At 36.8% G+C, this 23422-nt stretch overlaps 4 protein-coding genes and 1 non-coding gene across 5 annotated transcripts; 4 read left to right on the forward strand and 1 right to left on the reverse strand.

Moving 5' to 3' along the window:
- On the forward strand, nucleotides 5040–12813 carry LOC109726534 (ran-binding protein 10-like). Its single transcript, XM_020256164.1, has 11 exons — nucleotides 5040–5206; nucleotides 5536–5951; nucleotides 6966–7112; nucleotides 8264–8356; nucleotides 8788–8833; nucleotides 9696–9772; nucleotides 10268–10421; nucleotides 11014–11082; nucleotides 11492–11551; nucleotides 11759–11845; nucleotides 12186–12813. The coding sequence occupies exons 2-11, from the start codon at nucleotides 5578–5580 to the stop codon at nucleotides 12483–12485; spliced, it is 1407 nt and encodes a 468-aa protein (XP_020111753.1). The 5' UTR covers nucleotides 5040–5206; nucleotides 5536–5577; the 3' UTR covers nucleotides 12486–12813.
- LOC109726833 (methylthioribose-1-phosphate isomerase) lies at nucleotides 13835–17514 on the reverse strand. Its single transcript, XM_020256636.1, has 9 exons — nucleotides 17275–17514; nucleotides 17126–17181; nucleotides 16547–16702; nucleotides 16300–16399; nucleotides 15723–15865; nucleotides 15511–15616; nucleotides 15111–15249; nucleotides 14757–15025; nucleotides 13835–14204 (listed from the first exon to the last, which is right to left on the reverse strand). Exons 1-9 carry the CDS (start codon nucleotides 17350–17352, stop codon nucleotides 14139–14141), a joined length of 1113 nt encoding a protein of 370 aa, XP_020112225.1. The 5' UTR covers nucleotides 17353–17514; the 3' UTR covers nucleotides 13835–14138.
- On the forward strand, nucleotides 17740–21206 carry LOC109726636 (multiple organellar RNA editing factor 1, mitochondrial-like). Its single transcript, XM_020256364.1, has 5 exons — nucleotides 17740–18183; nucleotides 19247–19344; nucleotides 19492–19557; nucleotides 19730–20322; nucleotides 20923–21206. The coding sequence occupies exons 1-5, from the start codon at nucleotides 17798–17800 to the stop codon at nucleotides 20932–20934; spliced, it is 1155 nt and encodes a 384-aa protein (XP_020111953.1). The 5' UTR covers nucleotides 17740–17797; the 3' UTR covers nucleotides 20935–21206.
- Nucleotides 21731–21803, forward strand: TRNAA-UGC. Its single transcript has one exon. It is a non-coding gene; the product is annotated as a tRNA-Ala (tRNA).
- On the forward strand, nucleotides 22117–23381 carry LOC109726651 (NAD(P)H-quinone oxidoreductase subunit T, chloroplastic). The gene is made up of 2 exons (XM_020256391.1): nucleotides 22117–22541; nucleotides 22898–23381. The coding sequence occupies exons 1-2, from the start codon at nucleotides 22234–22236 to the stop codon at nucleotides 23316–23318; spliced, it is 729 nt and encodes a 242-aa protein (XP_020111980.1). The 5' UTR covers nucleotides 22117–22233; the 3' UTR covers nucleotides 23319–23381.

A 23422-nucleotide genomic window follows, 5' to 3' on the forward strand; every position in this document is an offset into this window, starting at 1 on the left:
TCCGTACATATTGCACCGTATTTAATATCGGATTATCAGTGCCTTAATTCAAGGATTAAATATTTTAAATAATTGTTGTGAAGTAAATTCTAATTATGAGGGCTCTACATGAAATATTTGGAAAAGGAGCATGGTGCACCGGGTTCATGGGAATTGAGCGAACTACAAGAGGAAAAATTCCGACCGCGACTTTTTCATTATCAAAAAAAAGAAAAGAAAATGTTAACGGGGAGAGCACAATTATCACATCATTATTGCAAATAACCCCTATACGAATTTTAAAATGCAAAAAACCCCCATTACTATAATTTTCAATCTAATGAAAATGCTACTTATTAGCTAATAACTTTTTGTTTATTTATCCACATGAATTTCACAATGATTATTTGAATCATATGAATAGTATAGTTATAAATATAGTAAAATTTATAATTTTACCTCTAATATCGACTTTTCAAAGACGAAGTCCTCGCTGTCCGATTAACCGATCCAACGGTCGGATAAGATCATAGCCCTAATTTTAATATGTATATATATTTTTATGCAGGGGATATTTATGCTCTCAACAATTAATGTATTGGTATTTAGATGCTTTATATATATATATATATAGTACAAATGTAGGATGGTGGTAGTGGTGCCAACAATGAAACAGCTAAGTAGTGGGTTCAATACAGCTGCTACCACTCCTCTATTTGGGTGGTGTTGGGTTGTTAATTTAAACTAACTCTTCTCTCTCTCTCTCTCTCTCTCTCTCTATATAGAGTAGGGTTACTGTACTCTCATGAGTACGACCGTCTTCGTACTCATAAGTCATTTTCGATGATAGAGTTTCTGAATCGACGATCTATTTCATTAAATATGATTTAGAGTATTTGAAATTTCTAAAAAATAAATTTCGTAATTTTTCGAAATTATAATAAAGTCCATCAAGCGGGTATAAAATAAACGGTCAAAATCGAAACGACATTCTAAAAAAGAATGATCGGATCCTTCAATTTAAGACCGGAGTTATTGATCTTTATCTAGACAGTGAATAGAATTTTCTATCAAAAAATCAACCGATTCTGATTCTTTTACACCGTTAAACTAGCAAGTATTTTATACCGGCCGTTAAAGATGATCAATTTTGAGATTTTTCGATCGTAAAGTAAATGATGTCAAATAATTATAAATTTTAATTTTTAAAAATTTTAAATATTCTAAATAACGTTTAACGATATGAATCGTCCATTCGGAAGCTCTATCATAGAAAACGATTTATGAGTACGAAAATGATTATATTCGTAAGAATATGGTAGCCAGACACTCTCTCTCTCTCTATATATATATATATATGTGGTCATTATCAATTTGTTTACTCATACTTATTAGGGTTTTTGATGATGATAGGGTGATTGATATAATATATAAATATCTAATGATTAGTCTATATGGTTAGTAGTTGTCTTAAACTACATATTACTTTTCTTCCACTAATATCAATGTGTTTATGAGTGTGCATTGTACGCCACGTATTTAGAATTATTTTGATTTTAGAGGATAGAGACTAACGATTTATAACATGACAGATTTCATAATAAGGTACGAAATTATTAGGGTGACAGATTTCATAATACGATACGAAGTTATTAGGGATGCAAACGGGACGGCTCTGGAGGAGGAATATCCATCCCGCCCCTCTCTCCGAATCCGTGACGGATCAAAAAGAATTATCCCATGTCCTGTTTCATAATTAACCCACCTCCGCCGTGCCAAATTATAATATTATTAATATATTATAAATATATATCAATAATTTGTTTACTAATAATGAATAATAATATCAAGTTATATATAATTAACAATATTAATTATGAAACTCAAATATATCAATCATAATTTACAATCAAAGTCAAAAGTTTCAAATGAGAACACTAACTTACTTATAGTTAGATTTTTTAGTAAATATATTTTTTAAGAGTATTTTTAAAAAATATAAACAGTTCTCGAGGCGGATCACGATGGTTCAAATTCGGAACGGATTTAGATTGGGTCAAGATTTTTTTCTGTTTCGTGTTCCGAGTCTGCCTCGGATCATAAAAGTCACCCGTTTTCTACCCCCGAATTTGTTTTTTTCTTTTTGTTTATTGCCTCATAAAGGGCGAATTAGGGCATGAGCTCAACCAATCCGGATCTATTTGCATTCCTAGAAGTTACTGCAGTACTTAAGATCGTAATTTTGTAGCATAGATATTTCAATAATTTTAGTGTAATTAGCAAAATAACCATAGTGGCAAGTATATTATTATTATTGATATTATTAGTATTAGTATTAGTATTAGTATAATTAAACTATGATAAATGAGCAATAATCTCACGATATAATAGCACATAAAATGTAATCTCATATCATATCGTTTCCGATTCCGGGATGATAATAATTGTTATTGTAAATATTTTTTTGGGAAAACTTAAAAAAACGCTCCTGTAGTTTCGTAGTTTCTCACTTTGCCCCATATGATTTACAATGTATCAATTTGTCCCCCTATGGTTTCTCTTTTCTCCTTTTTCTTATCAATTTCATTACTTTTTTCTTAAATGAGTGATAAAGTTAAAATTAAAGGATACTAAAGTGAATATTTGATAAATCTAGATGGATATCTGAAGTTTTTTGTATATAATTTAATGAAATGTTAACGAAAAAGCTATCGAAAAGATAAAAACGAAATCACAGGGGGACAATTTGATACATTTTAAATCACAGGGGACAAAATAAGAAACTACGAAATCAGGGGAGAGGTTTTTTTTTTTTTTAAGTTTTTCCTATTTGTTTTGACCAGTTAAAAACGAACTCTATAAAATAAATAAACAAATAATAAATAAATAAATAAAGGGCGCACGATTCAAATCGTGCCAAGTGGGCGCACGTGGAGCCACCTCCGAGTCGATCGCAGCCGTTGGATTCGTCAGATCCCATGTGCTGCTACACGTACACAGAGACCGTGGTCAAATGGACGGTTGGAATCAGTCCAACCAACGAGGAATCCTTTTCGTGAGCCCGGTGTATCCGGACATCTCATGCACCGCACTTAATATTTCATGAGCAATATATTAAAATCAAATCTGTCAAATAGATATAATTTTGAATATTTATAGGATGTTTAAAAAAAGATTTCAAATTTTGATAAAATTCAATTATATATATAAAATATTGCTGCTGAAATTAATAGTTATTAATATGTGGATCTTTGGAGCATCATATATAAATAAATTTTTAATTTTGAGTTTTTTTTTAGAAAAAACTTCAAAAACCTCCTCTGTGGATTAACACTTTTTTATTTTAGTATCATGTGGTTTAAAGTGTATCAAGTTAGTACTCTGTAGTTTCTCACTTTATCACTTTAGTACCCTGTGGTTTCGCACTTTATCACTTTAGTACCCTATGGTTTAAAAACCACAGGGTACTAACTTAATACAAAAATAAAATCACAGTGTACTAACTTTGTACACTTTAAAACATAGGGTACTAAAGTGAAAAAGTAAGAAACCATATAGTACTAACTTGATACACTTTAAACCATAGGGTACTAAAATGAAAAAATATGAAACCATAGAGGGGGTTTTTGAAGTTTTTCTTTTTTTATTATAATTTTGAAAAGGCCATGTAGGATATAATAGATTTCAACATATAAAAAATTGGTTCACAACTTTAAACTTTTAAATCATCAACTCTATTAAATCTAAAAAAAAATTATCTAAATAATTTATGTAAATCAAGGTCATTATTTAAGAAAAGCTATTTTCTAATCTATATATCATGTCATTTTCAAAAGAGTTTTTTTTTTTTTACACAACTCCCATATAATCCTCTTTTTAGAGTTTCTTGAGGTGAGGGCGTCGTAAATAACTTCAGAAAAAAGATAAAAAAATTATTATTATATTATGAGAAATAAGTTTTCTAAAACTTTTTAAGTTTTAAAAGTTTCAATTGAACTTATGCAACAGATTTTAATTTTTGGTAAACTATACTCTTGCTCCTGAAATTGTACAGTGCGATAATTTGGTTCTTAAAATTTGATTTATTATAATTTTTAATTTAATTTTTTTTTTTGTTGCTGTTTCACTATACAATTTAGTTGATTGAATGAAAACATGTAATTGATACGAGAGTGTTGTGATCAATATTATAGTAATGACTAAAATTTTATATCACTATCATATTAACAACACATCATCATTCAGTATACTAAATTTAATTTATAGAATTTTATTATAATAATTTAGAAAGTTCAGAGTGTTAACTGTTGCAACAAATAATGGTTTGAGAACCAAAGGTGCAACCAAATTTCTTAAAAGACCGGTTCATGGTGGACCATGTCCACGAAAGAGTTTTCTGTTTTATCTGTGTGCACCAATATGATCCAACGGCCCAGAAACACTGTAGTACACGTGTCTCCACTCGATGCTATGTCCGCAACGGTGGTCGTCGACGCCGTTGGATTTGGGGGACACGGCGTTCCAAAACGCCGTTTTGATCATCAGGAATGGACGGTTCTGGAGCCACGGTGCATCGGCGACGGATAAAAATATCGCATGGACCGAGCGCGTAGCTTCATCTGTGGACCGTAAGAGCCCTCCGCCGTCCATCTTTGTCTCGTTGAATCCCAACCGTCCGGTGCATTTCGAAGTTCCAATGTTTAATGTTTTCCATGGAGACCCCTTCAACTATAGAGCATTTTCAAGAAGTCCCTCGGTTTTATCAAATAATCTATAATTCCGTTAATTATAATAGTTTTAATTATTTAAAAATCTAAAAATAATAATAAAAGTTTAACTTAATTAACCAAAATAACCCAGCAAAAAAAAGAAGTTAACAATTGTTAATGGAAAAAATTGAAGGGGCACGGTTACGAAGTTACTAATACTTGAGGGGTCTCGAAGCATTTTTGGCATGTTTGGCGGTCCACGGTTGACGTGGTGAACCCAGTCTACAAGCTTATCGTTACCATTTCTTGAGATACAGAAGCACCCAATTTAAAGCGGGGGATATATTTGTCTTTTACGCATAACTCATTTCTTATCAATTAAAACCTCTTTTAAACTCCACACTCTCTTCGTTCTCCCCCATTTTAGAGCTCCGATCTCATTAGGGCTTCCATTTCCTCCGGCGAAAACGACGATTTCGATCGAACTTGGCTCATCTTAAGCGATCTCTTCATCTAAGGTTTCAGATTCTCCGCATTTTCTTTCTTTTTTTGTTAATTTTGGTTCGGATTCGATGGAGTTTTTAGGTTAAGAAAGTGATATAGGGTAAGCTTGGTTTCTCGGAACTTTTTATTAATTTCTGTTAATTTTGATGCGGATTTGAGTCATTTGACGGGAGTTAAGGTCATTTTAGGTTAAGAAAATGATCTAGGGTTAGCTGAAATTCCTTCCAATTTTGATTCGGATTTGAGTCGTTTGGTGGAAATTTAGGTTAAGAAAACGATCTAGATTTTTCAGGGATTCTTGGGGTTTCCTTATAATTTTTGCTTCGGATTTGTGGGATTTTAGGCGGAGTGAACGATCTAGGGTTAGGGGAAGGTGGGGTTAGCGATGAGTAGTCAAGAAGCGGCGGTGGCGGCTGCGACGCCTGGTTTGGTTGATCCGATGAGGCTGGCGGCAAGATGGAGGTCGGCGGCTGAGTGGAGGAAGGTGGACGAGGAGCTCGACGGGGAGCCGGAGCCGTCGCACCTCAACACGATAAACAGCTCTGGGCTGTTCCACATTGTGTCGACCGACAAATTGTCGGTGCAGTATGTCGGGATCCACAAGCACGGGCACGACGTCGGTACCGTGCAGGCCAACTGCCCTGCGCCGACCAAGCGGTTCGCCTACTACTTCGAGATGACTGTCAAGGATGCTGGGGTCAAGGGCCAGGTTGCCATCGGCTTCACCACGGAGCATTTCAAGATGCGGAGGCAACCAGGGTAAGAGGATTGCCAGTCTCTAAAGTTGGATGCTTTTACTTTAGAGTTATAAATATTCTCGCATGGGCCTTTAATTGGCTAGGTGCAACTTTACTTGTAGCAAAATTGTATTGTTAGTCTTTAAGCTGTTTTGAAGATGATATCACAAAACCTGTTTCTTCATTGCGGCAGCAAGTACAGGACTCTATCTTCCTAGTGGCACAATCTGCGCTCAAACTTCTGTGATGAATTGTAGTCTTTACATTGTATATGTTATTTATTGTAGTTAAAAGTGGATAAAATGAGAAAAGAGAGAACATGGAGAACACATTGTTAGCTCATTTCTTGAAGCTTATAATCATTCAGATATGTGTGATATTAGAATTCATATGGATCTTTTAGCTTAATGCAGCTACTTGGGGTAAATTGCACTGGTAACCTAAAGCAAAAAATAAGTCCGAGTTGTCCCATAAAGCTGAAATATCAGTTCAACTTTAATCAGATTTGAATCCCCTTTCTGGTTTTCTGTGGCAAATAATTTTTGAAATGGCCATGCTCCCCAAAAGCCTTGAGTTTTATAAAAAGGTCTCTATATTTCTTTGGAGCGGTCACATCTTATGAAGTGTCTATTTTCATTGGTACCCTACAAACTATTGCGTTTTTATTTCATGTTTTCTGAAACCATTGGCATGAGCAGTTATTTTTATTTGATTGTGGTGGAATCCTTGATAACTAAACCTAGGGTGTGAATACTTATGCATTCACTTGTCTATATATGTATATATATATTCTTTTCATTAGTCTTTTGACTCTTTACAATGCACGGATGCTGATGTGTTACCTTGTATATGTTTTTTTGGAAAAGCACTAACAAAATTCTGTGGTATCTTTATTTAGAAACCTTTAGTTATTATTTCGTAATACTTGTTTTGGATCTCTGCTTTGAATTGCTGTTAAACGACTGTCTGTCTGCCCGTTTGTCATACTGTACTTCCAATAACTTGTTGGGTTTTATAAGGGTACTTTTTCTTGCAGTTGGGAAGTTAATAGCTTCGGATATCATGGAGATGATGGTTATCTTTATCAGGGACAAGGAAAAGGAGAAATTTTTGGCCCAAAATTTACAACGGGTGATGTAGTTGGTGCTGGTATCATTTATGCATCACAAAAGTTGTTTTTCACGTAAGTTGGTAGGTTACTTGTTAGTAAACATTAATAGTCAGTTGTTAGTGTTCATATGGAATATAGATGGTTTGTAGTTTTACTCTGTGGCTTTGTTGTGTGCTTCTTCATTCTTTTGGCATTAGATTTCCTAAATCTCAAGTTTAATTGAATACTTATCTGCGAAACACATTGGATTAGTTTCAACTTAGATGAACTGCTATGGCAACATGTGGAAATTTGAAATCGTTTCCTGTTATTTTTCTAGGCAACTGTAAACAGTCCTTTTTTAATTTGGAAGTTGGAACTGAAACCATTGGAATTTCGTGTCTGCTTAGAAATACTTGATTGGCTTACATTTTATCAGTTGTAGTGCACAACAGACACTTATCAGTTGGGGGTGTTTATAGCGAATTGCGGATTGGGTCCTATAGCGGCAACTATGAGCCCATAGTTGGTGTTCACAAGAAAGTACTATTCTATTTCCTTATTGAATTTTTATCTAAAATGTATAAAAGAACATATCAGTTCTAAATCTAGAAGCATAACACTATCAGAGTTCTCTAGATTTATGTTCTTAAGTGCATTTGGACTTAACAGGTGATCCTTGGTGGCCATCGATGATCCATGGTGATCTGTTGACAAAACCTTGTGGTCGCCTATAAGCTCTCACAGTCACTCTGTGCTTTTCTACCTATACAAAGAGAATCCTAGGTCCCCAAAACGAACATGCTTGAATAGTTTTTCGATCCCCATCGAGTACTTTATTTTTTCCAACTGAATAGTTCCTTGAATCTTTAGTTATTTTCGGCCAAACCAACCCTGCCTGGTATCTTTAGGGATTTGGGGTCTGAGGCACTCAATATGGACCTGCTATAGTGAGTTCAAGGCTGTCAAATTTCTTGCTATTATCCCAACCTCATTGCATAACATAGCAGTTATCATTTGTCACTGCTATAGCGGCAGCTATATCGGCTGTAATTGGCTGTTAGTTAAGACAGTGGTTGACAATGAGCAATATCATGTGTTGTTAAGAATCGCTGAATTCATTTTCCTTTTTTCTCCTATGTGTTTACTTTTGTTCTACTTTTTCTGCTTCTGTATCTAACTGCTGTTTTGCCTTTTCTTTTTCAATGTTTGCTGGAATCTTAATTTTCCATTCTGATGTGCAGAAAAAATGGAACAGTTGTTGGCACTGTCTCCGTCTCCAAGGATGTAAAAGGTCCACTATATCCTACCGTTGCCGTTCATAGTCCGAATGAAGAGTACGCCCATTAGTGCAAGAAATTCATTTATTCTATTATATCCTATCTTTTCTTATATCTTATTTCTATCATATGAGCGCTTGCGTGCGCGCACACACACTGATCAGATTTGCACAGCATTGCATGTTAGCCTGCCTTGTCCATTTTGTTTCTCCTAATATATTAGCTGTAATCATAATCATCAACAAGTATATTATACGAGCATATTATAATTTGTTCTCTCTTTAGTTTGGCAGTGTTTGCTCCTCCCTTCGTGTTTTAGTCTGCCATGCACGTGACAAGAATCATTTTGACTAGACCATAACAGGAAGTGAAATTGAATAGTTATTAGCGTCTTAATCAGCGAAGTGAATGCAGTCTATTCTATCTTCTTCATTCAGCATGTCATTTGCCTTCCTTCCCTATTTATTCTGATTTTGATGATTGATCAGGGTTACTGTGAACTTTGGAAAGCAACCATTCGAATTTGAGTTAGAGGTATGTTGCATGTCTTTTCTTGTGGACCATTTTTTATTTGATCCAGTACATTGTAAATTCTCCTTTTAAGTAATTTTTGGGTATCATTTCACTTCTTTTTTATAGAGGTCCTTGAATTGTCTTTTTATTTGATTTGCTCAGTCCTCTTTATAAATGTAAATGCTTCTTGTATATGCTTTCCTTTTTTCACTATCTTATGTATCTTATAGAGATACCATGAATTTATTTCTTTGCTATATGTATTTATGGTTTACTTCATTAGCAATTATTTACTCTTACAGTATATGATTCTCCTTTTACCTTCCATTCTTGTCTCTTGAGTATCTCTCAGCTTTCGTCTTTTTTTTTTTTCCTGATTGATTTGCACACCTTGCCTTGTAACTTATTGATTAGTTATGCTTTGCATTGTCTTGTAACTTTGAAGTGCGAGAGTTAGTCAGTTTAGTGGAGTTGAAATATTCTACTGTCCAATTGTTATTGTGTGTGTATTAATCCTGAATTCTGCTAGACTGTTGCATATCATTTTATTTACTCTTTTTTTTTTTTCCCGGAGTTGTACTCCGTAATTTAATGCTTTAGGTGTATGTTAGTATTGCATTTTGCTATTTCATGTATATTTTGCTGCCTCTCCTATTTATCTACATCTCTTGAGTTTTATTAAGAGAAAAATCCTGTTTAGTTGCAGACTAGGCATATATCTATGTTGCTTGGATTTTATCAAGATATAGAACCTGTTAAGCTGCAAACTAAGCATAACTACTGAACTTGCTAAGTACACGCATCGAACTTCTTTCTGCTTCTTGAACATCTCATAGACTAGATCTCGTTGTAGTGATCTCATGCAGTTTCTCTTTGTGGGCAGAATTTTATCAATGAAGAGAGGAAAAAACAGCTTGCGGTGGTTGAAAATCAGTTTTTGCCTCCTCATCTAAGTCATTGGTAAGTTCCGCATCATTAATAACCATTTTGCAACAAAATAATCAAAAGGTGTATGAGAAAATTGTGAGGTGAAATAATTTTGTTTTAAAATGATTGTTTAGTATGTTAATAATCTGTTTGCTTCTTCTCTTATGACATGAAAAGCGACTATATCTGATGTATATGTCTTGATGTTGTTGAAGTACAAAAGATAGGAATAAAGATAATCAAATAAGAATGGTGAAAAAGCAGTAGAAGTTACTGACATATGTATATACGCTGTGCCTTTCCCATTGAAGTTGCTAAATGAGCATTGCATTTTCTAAATGTGCATTAGTTTTTCTTAGAAAGGAGATATGAGATATCATTTGATGGTTAACATTAGGACTTCCTTTCCAAAGCTTTTAACGACCAATGAAATTTTTATCAAATATTGTGTAAGTATTGGCCTTGTTATTTCTTTTTTGTTGTGATTATGCAAAAACATAATAGGTATGTGGCATTTCTTCATCACAGGATAGTTCGTTCGTATCTATTACATTATGGGTATGAAGATACTTTGGCTTCTCTGGACATTGCAACTGAAAGTAATCCCTCTCTCACCAAAAGAACTACTGTCGATGAGCAAACAAACATGTATGCTCTTAACCATAGAAAGGTTCTGCGTCAGGTAACTGTGGTGTACTCCCCAAAAAATCGCAAGCCATTTCAGCAATTACTTTGAAGTTTGAACTGATTTTTGACTGCTATTCTGTTACTACCTTTCTCTCTTTATGATTTTACATGGAACTTGATGAGCTGTAACTTATTTATACTTATTTAGAGTGAATATTATGGTACGACTTAATCAACCAGATATTTCCAAAATTTCATCTTGTTAAGACTTAAGAGACAGAAATACTGTTTATACTGTTCTGTGGTGGAATCCAGTTTCTTGAAAGCATTCGAGATAGTACTTTTTGACAATTTTCAGTTTGGATGTCTAATTAATGTTCCTAGAGAAAACTTCTCTGTTTGAGATGATTGGAACCTTATCATGTCTGAAGAATAATTGAGGTTATACTCGTATGATCTGAAGTAATTTTTGATGGTAACCCGTTGTGTGCTATCTATCAGTTTTGTTGCCATCTCTATACCCCTGTTGGACTCCATCTACTATTTGAAGTTTTTAAAAAGGAACTATCTGTTTTGTTTTCCCTTTCTCTACCTTCAAGGTGTAAAATATTTGTTTCTTAACCATCTCGTATCTTTTACTAATGAAGCTGATCAGGAATGGAGATATTGATACTGCATTTCAGAAACTCCGAGAATGGTATCCTCAGGTAGTACAGGTAAGATTTCCTAATGACTCCACAATATGTGACTTCTAAGTCACTTACAAAAAGACGAAAAAAATGAAAACAAGTGATCTACACATCAAAATATAAAAAAAGAAAAAAAAAATCTATTCTTATGTTAATTATGCAAAGAGAGAGAATGCCATTTTCATTTATTATAAAACTTAGTTGTTCGTAATATATTTATTGGCTTGTATGGACTTTAGATGTCATCTGATAGTCGTTGAATGTATAATTTTGGTCAAAATTTCCAACTAAGTTACAATTTGTATTGTTTTATAGGAGATCTGAATTCATCTTTAACAATCTAAGTTTTGATCGTGATACTTTTTGTATCCTTGAAGCAGCTCTACTCAAGATTTTTCTACTAAATATAAAACAAAATAATCAACTTTTCCTGCAGGATGAGATGTCAGTCATTTGTTTCTTACTTCATTCCCAAAGGTTCATCGAGTATATCCGGGTAAATCTCTAATATTCTCTACGTTTATTTATACGAATTTCATTCATGCACTCTTCTGTCCGTATATTCATGTCTTGGCGGTTCATACACTGAACGAGTTGTAACCAATGAAACCCAAAATCAGTTTTTTGTTCGTTTCCTTTATTTTGATTAACTTTTCTATTCTTTGTGAATTTTTATTTTACTGTGAATATTTTATGCGTGTAGGCTGGCCATTTGGAGGAAGCTGTAATGTATGGCCGTGCTGAGCTGGCTAGATATTTTGCTGTTAAAGCTTTTGCAAACCTGCTTGAGGTAAAGTCTTGTGGCTTGTACGGTTGCATCCGAACATTCTATTGCAGACATTGTATCTTTTTTCGCTTACAAGCTTCACGGCGGTGTAATTGCTTAAACTTTCTTGAACTAACAGAATCGGCAACTTAGTTAAAATTGAAGCTCTCAAACCTTCTCCTGTTCTTGCTAAAATTTATCATATATAATCATGGTAACTAGCTTAACTAGTCTTATCTGCAAATAATATTCAGCTATTTTCTACCGTTTGCTTTCGGATTGGTGGGAAACTTCATGAATAAACCATGCTCACAAATCTCTCTCTCTCTCTCTCTCTCTCTCTCTCTCTCTCTCTCTCTCGTAGGACATTGCTGCACTGCTTGCCTACAACGAGCCTGCGGAATCGTGCGTCAGCTACCTGCTCGAGCCTCCGCAGCGCGAGTTTGTCGCGGATGCAGTGAACGCGTCTGTCCTCTCGACGAACCCTAACTCGACGGACTCGGAGAGCTGCATGTATTCGACCCTCGAGAAGTTGGTGAGGCAGCTGACGGTGTGCACCTTGGACTGGCGAACTCTGAGCGGCGGCCAAGGCGAGGCGTTCTATCTCCACAGAGAATTACGTAGCCGCGGAGGAGTCAAGCGGAGTTCAGCCTACTCGGATTAAACTCTCCGATCGGTACCGCTTCCTGGCTCTGTGGTAGAGTTATTCTTTTAGGGGAAACAAAGAAAGCATATGATAAAGATAACTTTTAGAGCTGATGCAGGTGAGCTTCCTGCAACAGATACAGATTTGTTCCTGTTTAGGGTTTTAGAAAGAATCTCTGCCATGTTCAACTGTAAAGTAGCCGCGGTGGTTAAAAAACGGTGTATAGAGAATTGTTGTGATGTTAAGAGTTTGAATCTTTCATGTAATAAACCCTTCGATTACAATCGCAATTCCTGGGTTTGTGTGCTTGCTTCGACGCATTCTTTATATAGCCTTGATTGGTACAGGTTTCGATGGCTTAGATGAATATGTTTTTTTTTTTTTTTTTTTTTTTTTTTTTTTTTTTTTTTTCTTTTTTTCTTTTAATGTCGGATACTCTGTTTTGGGTTTGTTTTNTTATTTGATGTTTCTAATAATGATTGAAGTTAAAGAAGTGAATTTTATTGCTTGACATATATATGCTATAAATGAGAGCCTAGTCACTGTTGGTGTTTGTATTTTGCAGTAGATTCAGTCTTTGAGATTTAGCTATATGTATCTTTTTTTTTTTTTTTTTTTTTGAATTTAGTTTTTTTTCTTTTTTCTCTTTTAATGTCGGATACTCTGTTTTGGGTTTGTTTTGTTAGTCTTATTTGGAGTGAAGGAAAACTCTACAAGCCATACTTTTCTAAAAAAGTTTGTTTTAGAAGAGATGTGCCGAGGTCAGCCTCAAACCATCATGGAATGTTTCGTTCATGATTGAAATAGGAACAAGAAATAAAACTAAATTCGATTGCCTTAAAATTAAAAATGAAATGACGAATCGTCTAAAAATATTTGAAAAAAAAAATCGAAATAAATATTTGATTTATTATTAAAAAAGAAATTGAAATAAATATTTGATTTATTATTAAAAGAGAAATTGAAATAAAAATTTAGAATTTTTGAGAGAATTTTGATTAAGAGAGAGAAAAGTGATGAAGGATGGGGAGATAGGTGTTGGTAAAAGAGGATATTGAATAATTTACTTTGGAATGGACCAATCCGGAATTTAAAGCTGGGTTGAGTTATAAATGGATTTGATCATTTTCATTCCAAAGTGGAATGAGAATCGAAATTTAATTCCTATAAAACAAATGATAACTATCGGAATTAATAAATTTCATTCTGATTTTATAGCCTAAAAATAATTGAACTAAACATGCCCTGAAAGACAAAGAAATGGAATAAACGGCAGGTCAAGTGTCAACTCAATCACACTTTGTGATACAAAAAGAGATTGAACTCCGAAAAATAGCAAAACTTGATCCAACATGTGTTCAAAAAGCTGTCATAACCTTCAGGTCCAAATTTCTGCCATTATTCAATGAAGCCAACATGCGGAATAACTCGGACGCAAGATTTATATACGCCGAAAACCATCAACCTTGTCGATACCATACACGCGGATCTGCTTAAGATATGGATGATCAAGTTTGTAATAAATGAAGTAAAGCTTCCCATTGTTTTAAGCCAAGGTTCAGGTACAACTACCAAGCAAACATGCTCCAATGAGCAAAATAAGGATGCACACATTATTAAAGCATATACAATGTTTCATACTGGGTACCAGTGCTCGTCAGAGCTGCTACCTTAATGTGCATTTTGCAAGAAACCGCTGATGTCGAAAGCATCCTCAGCAGACTTTGTAATGACACCCTGGAGAGAAAGTGAGAGTAACATTGATTTCAGAGAGATAATCACATGTGAATAACACTGGAAAGAAAGCTATGTAAGGTTTTTGCGCAGTTTGTATAGGAAAAGGATCATAGCGGAAAGATTCGTGATTTTAAGTTCACAAATTACGCAACATATTAATATTAATACATATTAATAAACCCATAAGTGCAAATATTAGTTCATTGATTCAGAATATAGCTGAAATTGTTCTTTGATTTAGTTTGAAAGAGCAAAAGTCAGATACTCTAAGGTGCTCACTGCATAAAAAACATACTTCTTTCATTAGTCTCTCTTAACTTTTAGCTGCAAAGAGCCAAAAATATGTCCCATTGATAAAAACAAAAAAATAACCTTATATTTTCATTTAATGAGAAAATTATTCTGTGCCTTTTAAGACATCAAATTTTGGCTCCCAATCACCCCTAGCTGTTTAAAATACTACATATTTAACTGTTAAATTTGGCCACCAACACAAATTACACGAGAGAGAGAGAGAGAGAGAGAGAGAGAGAGAGAGAGAGAGAGAGAGACCTTTTCTGTTATGATAGCTGTTATTAAGTTTGCTGGAGTAATATCGAAGGCAGGGTTCCAGACGGCGATTCCTGGTGCAGCTACTTGCTTTCCTAAACCCCCTTCAGAATTTAACAACTCCTTTGGTGATCTCTCTTCTATAACTATTTGTTGGCCAGATGATAGACAAAGATCAATAGAAGTTACAGGCGCTGCGACATAAAACTGTACTCCATGGTGCTTCGCACAAAGAGCGACATTGTAGGTTCCAATTTTGTTAGCAGTGTCACCTGGGTGGCAATTCAAGAGCCAAATTAGAATTGAACCAGTTTTAAAAGGTAGAAAAAATTCATTTATCTTGCTTCTTTTAGGTACCGTTAGCGGCTACTCGGTCTGCCCCGACAATAACTGCATCGATATGCCTCGATTTCATCAGTGCGGCGACAGCTGAATCAGCTATTAAAGTGGCAGGTATTTTCTCATGAACCAATTCGAAAGCTGTAAGTCTTGAACCCTGCAAAATGCAAGAAATTATATTTTATCTCATAAAACCAAAGATAGCCAACTATGCTGCCTTCACCACCGCAAAAGGTTATTACAAATGTGAAAGTCAATATTCTCGAAGTAGATACTAGGGAAGAGTTTTGGTGTTTGACGGATCAAAAGGATAAGCCGAAACTAAAATACAAAGGAAAACATAGTTTCTTATATAACTTGAAAATTTTGCTTGACTACTAAAGCAATAAAAAGAGATACAGCAGGTTTAAATGATTGCCTGGTTAAACGGGCGCGTTTCTGTGCAGTAGGCCCTTTCTAGAACCCCTTCAGCATGTAGAGCACGAATAACCCCAAGGGCGGTTCCATATCCAGCAGTAGCAAGACTACAGACCCAAAAAGAAAGATTAGTACCACGAAAAGAAAAATAAAAAAAAAAAACAAAAAATGAATGCAAGAATACAATGAAAAATACTAGCGGACTCGAGGTACCTTCCGGTGTTGCAATGTGTCAAAACAGAGAGCAGTCTGGAGTCTCCTGACTGGCCTTGAAGAAATTTGGCTCCATGGTGGCCAATTGCTTTGTTTGCAGCAACATCATCAATAAGCATGACTTCAGCAGCATCAATGAAAGCCTTACGGAAAAATGAGGGAAAAAATTAGGCACCAGTCCACAAAAACTAAATAGGAAGTACCAGTTTTTTCTGTAAAAATTTGCAAAATAAAGTCAAGAGTTGCAGATATTAGGCTTCAAATGAGAAATAAGTCCCTCACATAGATCAGAGAAAAATATATTGGATATTTGCACGTAATAACCAAAAGTATTGCATATTTTGATAATACTACTACACATGCGAAGGCGCCTTGAACTGGTTCAACTGTGAAAACAAGGAACTCCTTTTCATAACATTAACCTACCCTCAACCTGGTTACTTCTACATATATTAAACGAGTAATAAGATATCAAAAATAGTTCTAGCTAAGCATCGATATTTGCTAGGGCATCAAAACAAGATACAGGACATTAAACTACTAGAAGTGAGATCAACAGTTCTTTATGAGCCAATACCTGGAAAACTGCTTTGGCCTCGGTAGCACTCTCAGCCGTCTTCAGTGCTAAATTTTGAAGCTTTGTCGCGGCCTCTGAAAGATTCACAGCAGTTGGTCGGCTGCCATGAAATGAAACATAATTAGCAGCAATTATACACTTTATAGAACAATAATGAACTGATAATATATCGTGAAAATGAGTGCCATTTTAAAATTAAAAGAAATGTAATGATAATCTTGATGTAAATAGATTTAAGTAATAGTACCTAGAAACAAGATAATCCAGCTTCCTCACAAGGAGAGAAGCAGCGTCACCGGGTGTACCATCGAAGTCGAGATTGAAGACTTCTACAGCAAGTGAAAGGGCTGCTGCTATAGCAATTGCAGGTGCGCCACGAACCACCATATCCCGTATTGCGTTCCTGAGAAAGTTTATACCGAGGGATGAATTAAATGCTTCAGAAAAATCTAAATCGATAAAGTTTCTTAATCGATTGCAAAACGGAACTCAGAATTTACATGTTCATGTGCCACAAATCTAAAAGTAAAACTTAAACCCATCAATTCTCCACTCCCATCCTTCCTCAATAGCTTTTTCCTAATTTGCTAACAAGCGTCCATTTCCTTTTTCTGAAGCTGAATTTATTGTAATTCATTGGTTTCTAAGCATTCTTCAACTCATAATCATCAAAACGCAACACAAAATCATATTTTTATCCTTTTTTTTTAAAACAAACACCACAAACTCTACTTCAAAACCTAGAAAACTCCCAAAAACACCATGAAAATGGAAATTAACCAAAGAAAAAAAACGCAATAAAAAACAGGAGATTTTAAAGGCTCACCATCCATCCGTGGCATTCGACACATCCAAATACAGAGTCTCCAGCGGAAGCTTCCTCTGTACAAGAACACAAACACTCCGTTACTACAACACGATCACAATTCCCAAATCCAAAACAAGTGAAAATTTGTATGTTGCAACCACACAGACCTGATCGAGGAGGCGAAGGGACCCGCGCTCGTAGCAGATCGATTGCAGGGAATCGGAAACGCCATTAGTCTCCACCATCGTCGTCGTCGGAGGGAGAACACCCCAAATCCTAACCCTAACCCTAGAGTTCGAATCGATCTAGGGTTTAGTGGAGCCTTTTATTAATTTAATTATCCACGAATATGGCGGCCAGTGGGAGAATAAGTTCCCGGAATAAATGTCGGAATAGCGTCGCGGTTTTTGTATGTGTGCGGAATAAGTACCTGTAATTATACCACAATAATTAGGCTAAATTACAAAAAGGCCCCTGCATTTTAGACACGTCTCATTTAGTCATTTATCCCTTCATACCCCCTACACGTTGCAGTTTCTTACATAGGTCCAAAATTTGGATGACGTGGTAGACCTGGTCCAGGAAAGATACACACACTCTCTCTCTCTCTCTCTCTCTCTTAAACCCTAGTAGAGTATCTTCTCCCCTTCCCTCTCAGCCTCATCTTCGAACCTCCTCCAAACCCTAGCCATGGCGCTCGCCCTCCGCCTACGCCGATCCTTCTCCCTCCTCAAACCCCGCCTCCTCAGTCCGATCTCCACGTCTTCTCCTCAATCCCGGCTCCCTGCTCCCTTCCCCGCTCTCTCTCGTCTCGAAAACCTTACCCCTCGATCCCAATCCTTCACCCGAGCCCTCTCCTTCCACTCCTCGGCGCATCTCTCCGATCGCCGATCCGACTATGGCGGCGGCGGCGGAGGAGGAGAGCAAGAGAGGAAGATCTCCCCCGACGAGATCCTCTTCGAGGGTTGTGACTACAACCACTGGCTCATCACCATGGAGTTCCCTCAGGATCCCAAGCCCACTCCCGAGGAGATGGTCGAGACCTACGTCCAAACCCTAGCCAAAGTTGTGGGCAGGTCACCGTTCACCACCCTCTTCTACTTTGATCTTCGTTGGGTTCGTGTTGCTTTGTATCCAAATCTCTAGAATGGATCCTATTGTTGAGTAGATTAGTCTCTTGTAATATTTCATGATGTTTTAGTAGTACTCAGATGTTCTTATTGCTCGAAATGGTATCTGTTGCTTTCTAATAAGCTGTTTTTGACATAAATTAGTGTTACCTCGAAGACAATTTTTTGGCTTATTTACATTTTAGAAAATTTGTTGTATTTCATCAGTAAGATCATGTTTGTTTGTGGCCATTCGGCGTTCGTATGGATCATTGTAAATCGTACTGCTTGTTTACAGATTTTAGATGATAGAGCTCAGTTAACTTGGATATCTAGGTATTGTGACATTGGGAAATGGATGCGATGTGCTGGATTTCGTTTGTTCCTTTTTTCTTCTATGCATTTCCCATGTATAATGAGTGATTAATTGGTATGTATTGATTCAAGGCTTATGTAGATTACATGAACATGGTACCATATATCTAGTGGATATGATAATCTTTCTGGCGTAAACTAATTTTTTGCTTGTTGTGGACTTTTAGCGGCTTGTAGTTGACTTTCTAGCTCCAAATAGTGCTATGAAACAGTCAGAGCTATGCAAGGTAGTGGGTAATTATTGCTGATATTTTATGGCAACTGAGGAAATGATAAATTGGCAAATATTCTGGATTTGGTCAGATTTCAGCAATTTCAATTAAGCTTGTCAGTTTCCGATTAATGATTTTGTACATTACCAAACTGTAGTATGTGATTTCATCTAAAACATGGTAAAGCTTGAAATTTATATCCTTGAGTGCGTTTCTTTATATGTATATTAATTGTCCTTGATTGATTAGAAGTACTTGCAAACCAGTAGATCTCTACATCATAAAAGTGATCAAACTAGGATTTATGGCAGTTTGATATTAGATTTAATATCTGAAGCATATCTATCGGCTGCTATTTAGCATCTGAATGGACCTATTGGGAGCATTGTGATGTTTCACTTACATCTAAAGGATTTAGGCTGATTCATGGTTGCTGAATGTAGTGTGGAGGAAGCTAAGAAGAGAATGTATGCATGTAGCACTACCACCTACATAGGTTTTCAAGCTGTGATGACAGAAGAAATGTCCGAGAAATTCCGGGGTGAGTCCTGAAGCATTCTTCTTTTTTCTATCTTTTTTTCTTTTCTGAGATTTTCTTCGGTTTTCTTTTTGGCGGAAGATGTGGGGTGTCTTTCTATTTTGGATAGACTCTTCGTGAATTTCTTACCATTTATGTCATGTTGATCAGGCTTGCCTGGTGTTGTCTTCATTTTGCCTGATTCGTACCTATATCCTGAAACAAAGGAGTATGGAGGTTTGTCCATTTCTTGTTTTAGTGTTTTTCGTTGATAGCTATGAGTCTTAGGGTACTATATATGCTGTCTCCGATTCAAACTATATCATACACCTCTCTGTAACTTCTGCTGATAATGATATGCCATGATATTTTGTCTTTATTCGGGCAAAATAAAAAAAAAAAATCACAGGAGACAAGTATGACAATGGCGTTATCACTCCCAGACCTCCCCCTGTTCAATATGGGAGACAAACAAGACCGAGGAATCAAAACAGGTTTGATCGCCCAAACTACAACAACAGGCCACCCCCAAATAATTATGGTGAGAACTACAATGTGCAGCAGAACTATGGCCAGCCTGGCCAAGATGGAAGGGTATTCGGCCCACCTGGCGAGAGGGGCGACTTTGGGCAAGGGGAAAGGAGAGGTCCGATGCCTAATTATCAGGGGACTTCTAACCAAGGAGCTCAAAATAACTTTCCTCCCCAAGAACAGAGAAACTTCTCGCAAGGTCAGGGAAGAGATTTTAGACCAGGTGGATCTTACGGTCAGGGAGATTATAGGCAAGGCCCGCCCCATGGCTACAATGCTGATTATAGACAAGGTCCGGCCCCCGGACCTAATTTCAATAACCAAGGGGGAGGCATGAGTTCCAATTATGGCAGAGGTAATGTACAAGACGGAGGACCCGGATATGGAGGGGATAATCGGCAGGGCGGAGGATTTACTTATGGTGGGCAGAACGATGCAGGTCCTGTGGATGGACAGCCGGGGTCATGGCAGGTATGACGTTTACTCGCAATTGTTATTTGGAAGTTTGAAATAGTTAAATCTTGTCGAAAGGTTTAAGTAGTAAATTTGTTAGACATCCTGAATGAGAATTGCTGTTAAACTACATTATTAGGCATGGACTGTTAATATCTGTATAATGATTGCTGGTTGGTTGGTTGTGTGTATTCTTTTAGTCAGTCATTCACCAGGTTTAGATTCCGAGGTGCTCGATGGTTTATAGAAAATTAGTAAGGCTATACCCTTACCACTCACATTGCTCTAGAGTAAACTGGATGGATTGTCGTGATTAGTGCAATCATCGGGGTTAGTGCTATCCCCACAAATCTGCAAATTGACCAATCTAGAGCACCATCCTGCCACTCTTGAGTAAATCAAAGTAGGCAAAGCATTTTCCATAGAAATTATAAAGGCACTTTATATTTGAGCTCTAACAGTATTTGGACACGCCAAAGTTTATCACCAATCAATTAAATTGCTCTTCTACTTCAATTTGCCCTAACTGTTTTAATTTTATATACATTCCATGCTCTGGTTGAATGACTTAGTCTTATTACTTTGTTGATAATATATTTCTTGCTCTTTACGGAACAGGGGGGGCGATAAGCTGCTGATTGCGGTTGGAGTTGATGTTCTCCGAGCTAGAGAAGAGCCAGCCATCCGAAGACACTATTTAGCTTTTGTTTTAGTGTATATTCGCGTCTCGAACAATGCATCAAGAACTTAGTTTATTTTAAGTTTCTTGTCTCTACCAAACTGCTTGTTACTTGAAGCGCGTCTTTTGATGCTTGCTTGGAGAATGTTTGTGTTTACTTCGTTTTCTTTCGACAAGTATAATATTAGAGTTCAAATAATTACTACTACATACAATTTTGCTATTGTGTTTTGTCCGTCTATTTCGTTATGGTTTGATTTGTTGCTTATGCTTTAATTTCAGATGAAGCGGTAATTATTAACTTTTTAATAATTAAGAGCTTGTTTTGGAGTTTTTGCCAGTTGAGCTATTTGCGGAAGCACTAGTAGCTTTCATTGCTCGAGCCTGATGATGCCGCCGCGTTGCGGCAGCTCTCCTTCTGACGTAGTCGTCTGTCTCATTTCATGTCGGATTTTCAAACTTCGGTGCGTCTATTGCTTGTGTGTTCGGTTTTGTTTGGAATTATAGGAAAATTGCGTTACGTGCTGTACGAAACGATGATGGAAAAATACTCTATTTGTTTCCGTATATAATGGTTAGTCGGTTATGGTCTATTGGAGAACAGAAGTATAATACTCTATTTTATCTAATAACATTAGATTCACCTCAATATTATTAAACTAAGCCTTAGATCTTCTCGGTGTTTGCAGTGACCAAAAATTTATGGATTTATTATGAATAAAAAATGAAAGAGGATAATTAATAATTGGGGATGTAGCTCAAACGGTAGAGCGCTCGCTTTGCATGCGAGAGGTACGGGGTTCGATACCCCGCATCTCCACCTTTTTTTTTTTTTTTTTTTTTTTTTTTTTTTTTTTTTCTTCTAGTAATCCTAATTTTCTAATGCGTTTTATCATAATTGATTCTTTAATTAGGAAATGAAACACCAAATAGTAGCTACTTGATTCTCTGCCACACAAGATTTGTGAACATGCAAAATCTACAATTTCTATTTTCATATAGAAATTTAGAAATTATTGTGGTCATCTTTTGCAACCCCACATTTCTAGTGCTACATGTAACATGTGCCACAAAATTTGAAACTGTTCCATTCCACTAGAGAGAGAGAGAGGAGGGACCATGCCATACTAACAACATCCATCTCTCTCTCTCTCTCTCTCCACCTCTCATTTCTCTTCCCTCTCTAATCCTTTTTTTGTTTTTTTTTAATTCTGTATCTTATATCTCACATTACTTCTACTTCTTCGCCGATGGCGTTGACCGCCTCCCGGCCGTTCTCCCCGCCGCTTCTGTGTGGCGGGTCGGCGTACCGACGACGGAGCTGCCGTTGTGACTTTCGCGCCGTGGCGGCTTCCGATACGTCCACCGGAGAGGAACCCGCGACGCGCGAGAGGCGGAAGCCACGCGTCGACACGCGGATCCACTGGTCGAACCCCGACGAGGGGTGGATCGGCGGCAAGAAGTCGAAAACTGAGGCTGATGTGCAAGACAAGAAAGACGAGTATGTTGGCGGGAAATTTGCTGATTTGATCAGCAGATCAACTGAATCACACTACCAGTTAAGTCCATGATGCTTCTTGTTACAAGCTCATTTGAATTGTTGCTCTTTTTTTTTTTGAAACAACAAAATTTGTTGAAAAGTTGAGAACTGTATACATAGTTTGAAAGTTTCTAGATAAACATAGCTAAGAGAATTTGGAATTAAATGAGTGGAAATTGACTCCTTATTTAGCACGACTAAAACTTCTGTAGAAGTGCTGTTTCAATAGAGCAATTTAGAAAAAGCACGAACGTTTAAGAAAATTTTTTTCGGAGTAGAGGATCCATTTTAGAAGTTAGATACTTAGATGAGAGCGAGAAATTGAAATGTATACAAATTTTAAGCTGACAGAGAACGATAGAACTATTGCTCAGATTTCTGGGAGTACTGCCGAAGGCAGATACGGAGGAAATCAAAGCTGCGTACCGAAGGCTGTCCAAGGAGTACCACCCGGACACGACGACGCTCCCCCTGAAGACAGCCTCCGAGAAGTTCATCCGGCTGCGGGAGGCGTACAACGTGCTGAGCAACGACGGCAGCCGGCGATTCTACGACTGGACCCTGGCCCAGGAGGCCGAGAGCCGGCGGATGCAGCAGATGAGGGCGAAGCTCGAGGACCCATACATGCAGGACCTGCGCAACTGGGAGTCGGTCCCCGACACCGTCGACCGGCTCGGGGGGAAGAACATGAAGCTCAGCGACCAGGCGATGACGGCGCTCACGATCGATGTCGCGATCATACTGTTCTCCATCTGCTGCATTATTTATGTGGTAGTGTTCGAAGAACCTTATTAAATGCTTGTGTACAAACCTCTTCAGTTTTAAAACAGGAAATTTAAAATAGATAGTTCAAAGGAATTCTCTGATGCATCATATGATGGATCATTTACTGAACTATG

This window comes from Ananas comosus, linkage group 21, assembly GCF_001540865.1.
Source record: "Ananas comosus cultivar F153 linkage group 21, ASM154086v1, whole genome shotgun sequence".
Lineage (NCBI taxonomy): Eukaryota > Viridiplantae > Streptophyta > Magnoliopsida > Poales > Bromeliaceae > Ananas > Ananas comosus.

Bases quoted from the DNA above. Each gene is read 5' to 3' on its own strand.
- LOC109726534 (XM_020256164.1), top strand. From the start codon at position 5,578: ATGAGTAGTCAAGAAGCGGCGGTGGCGGCTGCGACGCCTGGTTTGGTT. The intron at 5,952-6,965 runs GTAAGAGGATTG...TTTTTCTTGCAG, and splicing joins AAGATGCGGAGGCAACCAGG to TTGGGAAGTTAATAGCTTCG. The intron at 8,357-8,787 runs GTACGCCCATTA...ATGATTGATCAG, and splicing joins GTTCATAGTCCGAATGAAGA to GGTTACTGTGAACTTTGGAA.
- LOC109726833 (XM_020256636.1), bottom strand. From the start codon at position 17,352: ATGGTGGAGACTAATGGCGTTTCCGATTCCCTGCAATCGATCTGCTAC. The intron at 17,182-17,274 runs GTCTGTGTGGTT...GTTCTTGTACAG, and splicing joins CCCTTCGCCTCCTCGATCAG to AGGAAGCTTCCGCTGGAGAC. The intron at 15,866-16,299 runs GTATTGGCTCAT...TTTTTCCGTAAG, and splicing joins AGGCCAAAGCAGTTTTCCAG to GCTTTCATTGATGCTGCTGA.
- LOC109726636 (XM_020256364.1), top strand. From the start codon at position 17,798: ATGGCGCTCGCCCTCCGCCTACGCCGATCCTTCTCCCTCCTCAAACCC. The intron at 19,345-19,491 runs GTGAGTCCTGAA...CATGTTGATCAG, and splicing joins AATGTCCGAGAAATTCCGGG to GCTTGCCTGGTGTTGTCTTC. The intron at 19,558-19,729 runs GTTTGTCCATTT...AAAAAATCACAG, and splicing joins TGAAACAAAGGAGTATGGAG to GAGACAAGTATGACAATGGC.
- LOC109726651 (XM_020256391.1), top strand. From the start codon at position 22,234: ATGGCGTTGACCGCCTCCCGGCCGTTCTCCCCGCCGCTTCTGTGTGGC. The intron at 22,542-22,897 runs GTTAAGTCCATG...ACTATTGCTCAG, and splicing joins TCAACTGAATCACACTACCA to ATTTCTGGGAGTACTGCCGA.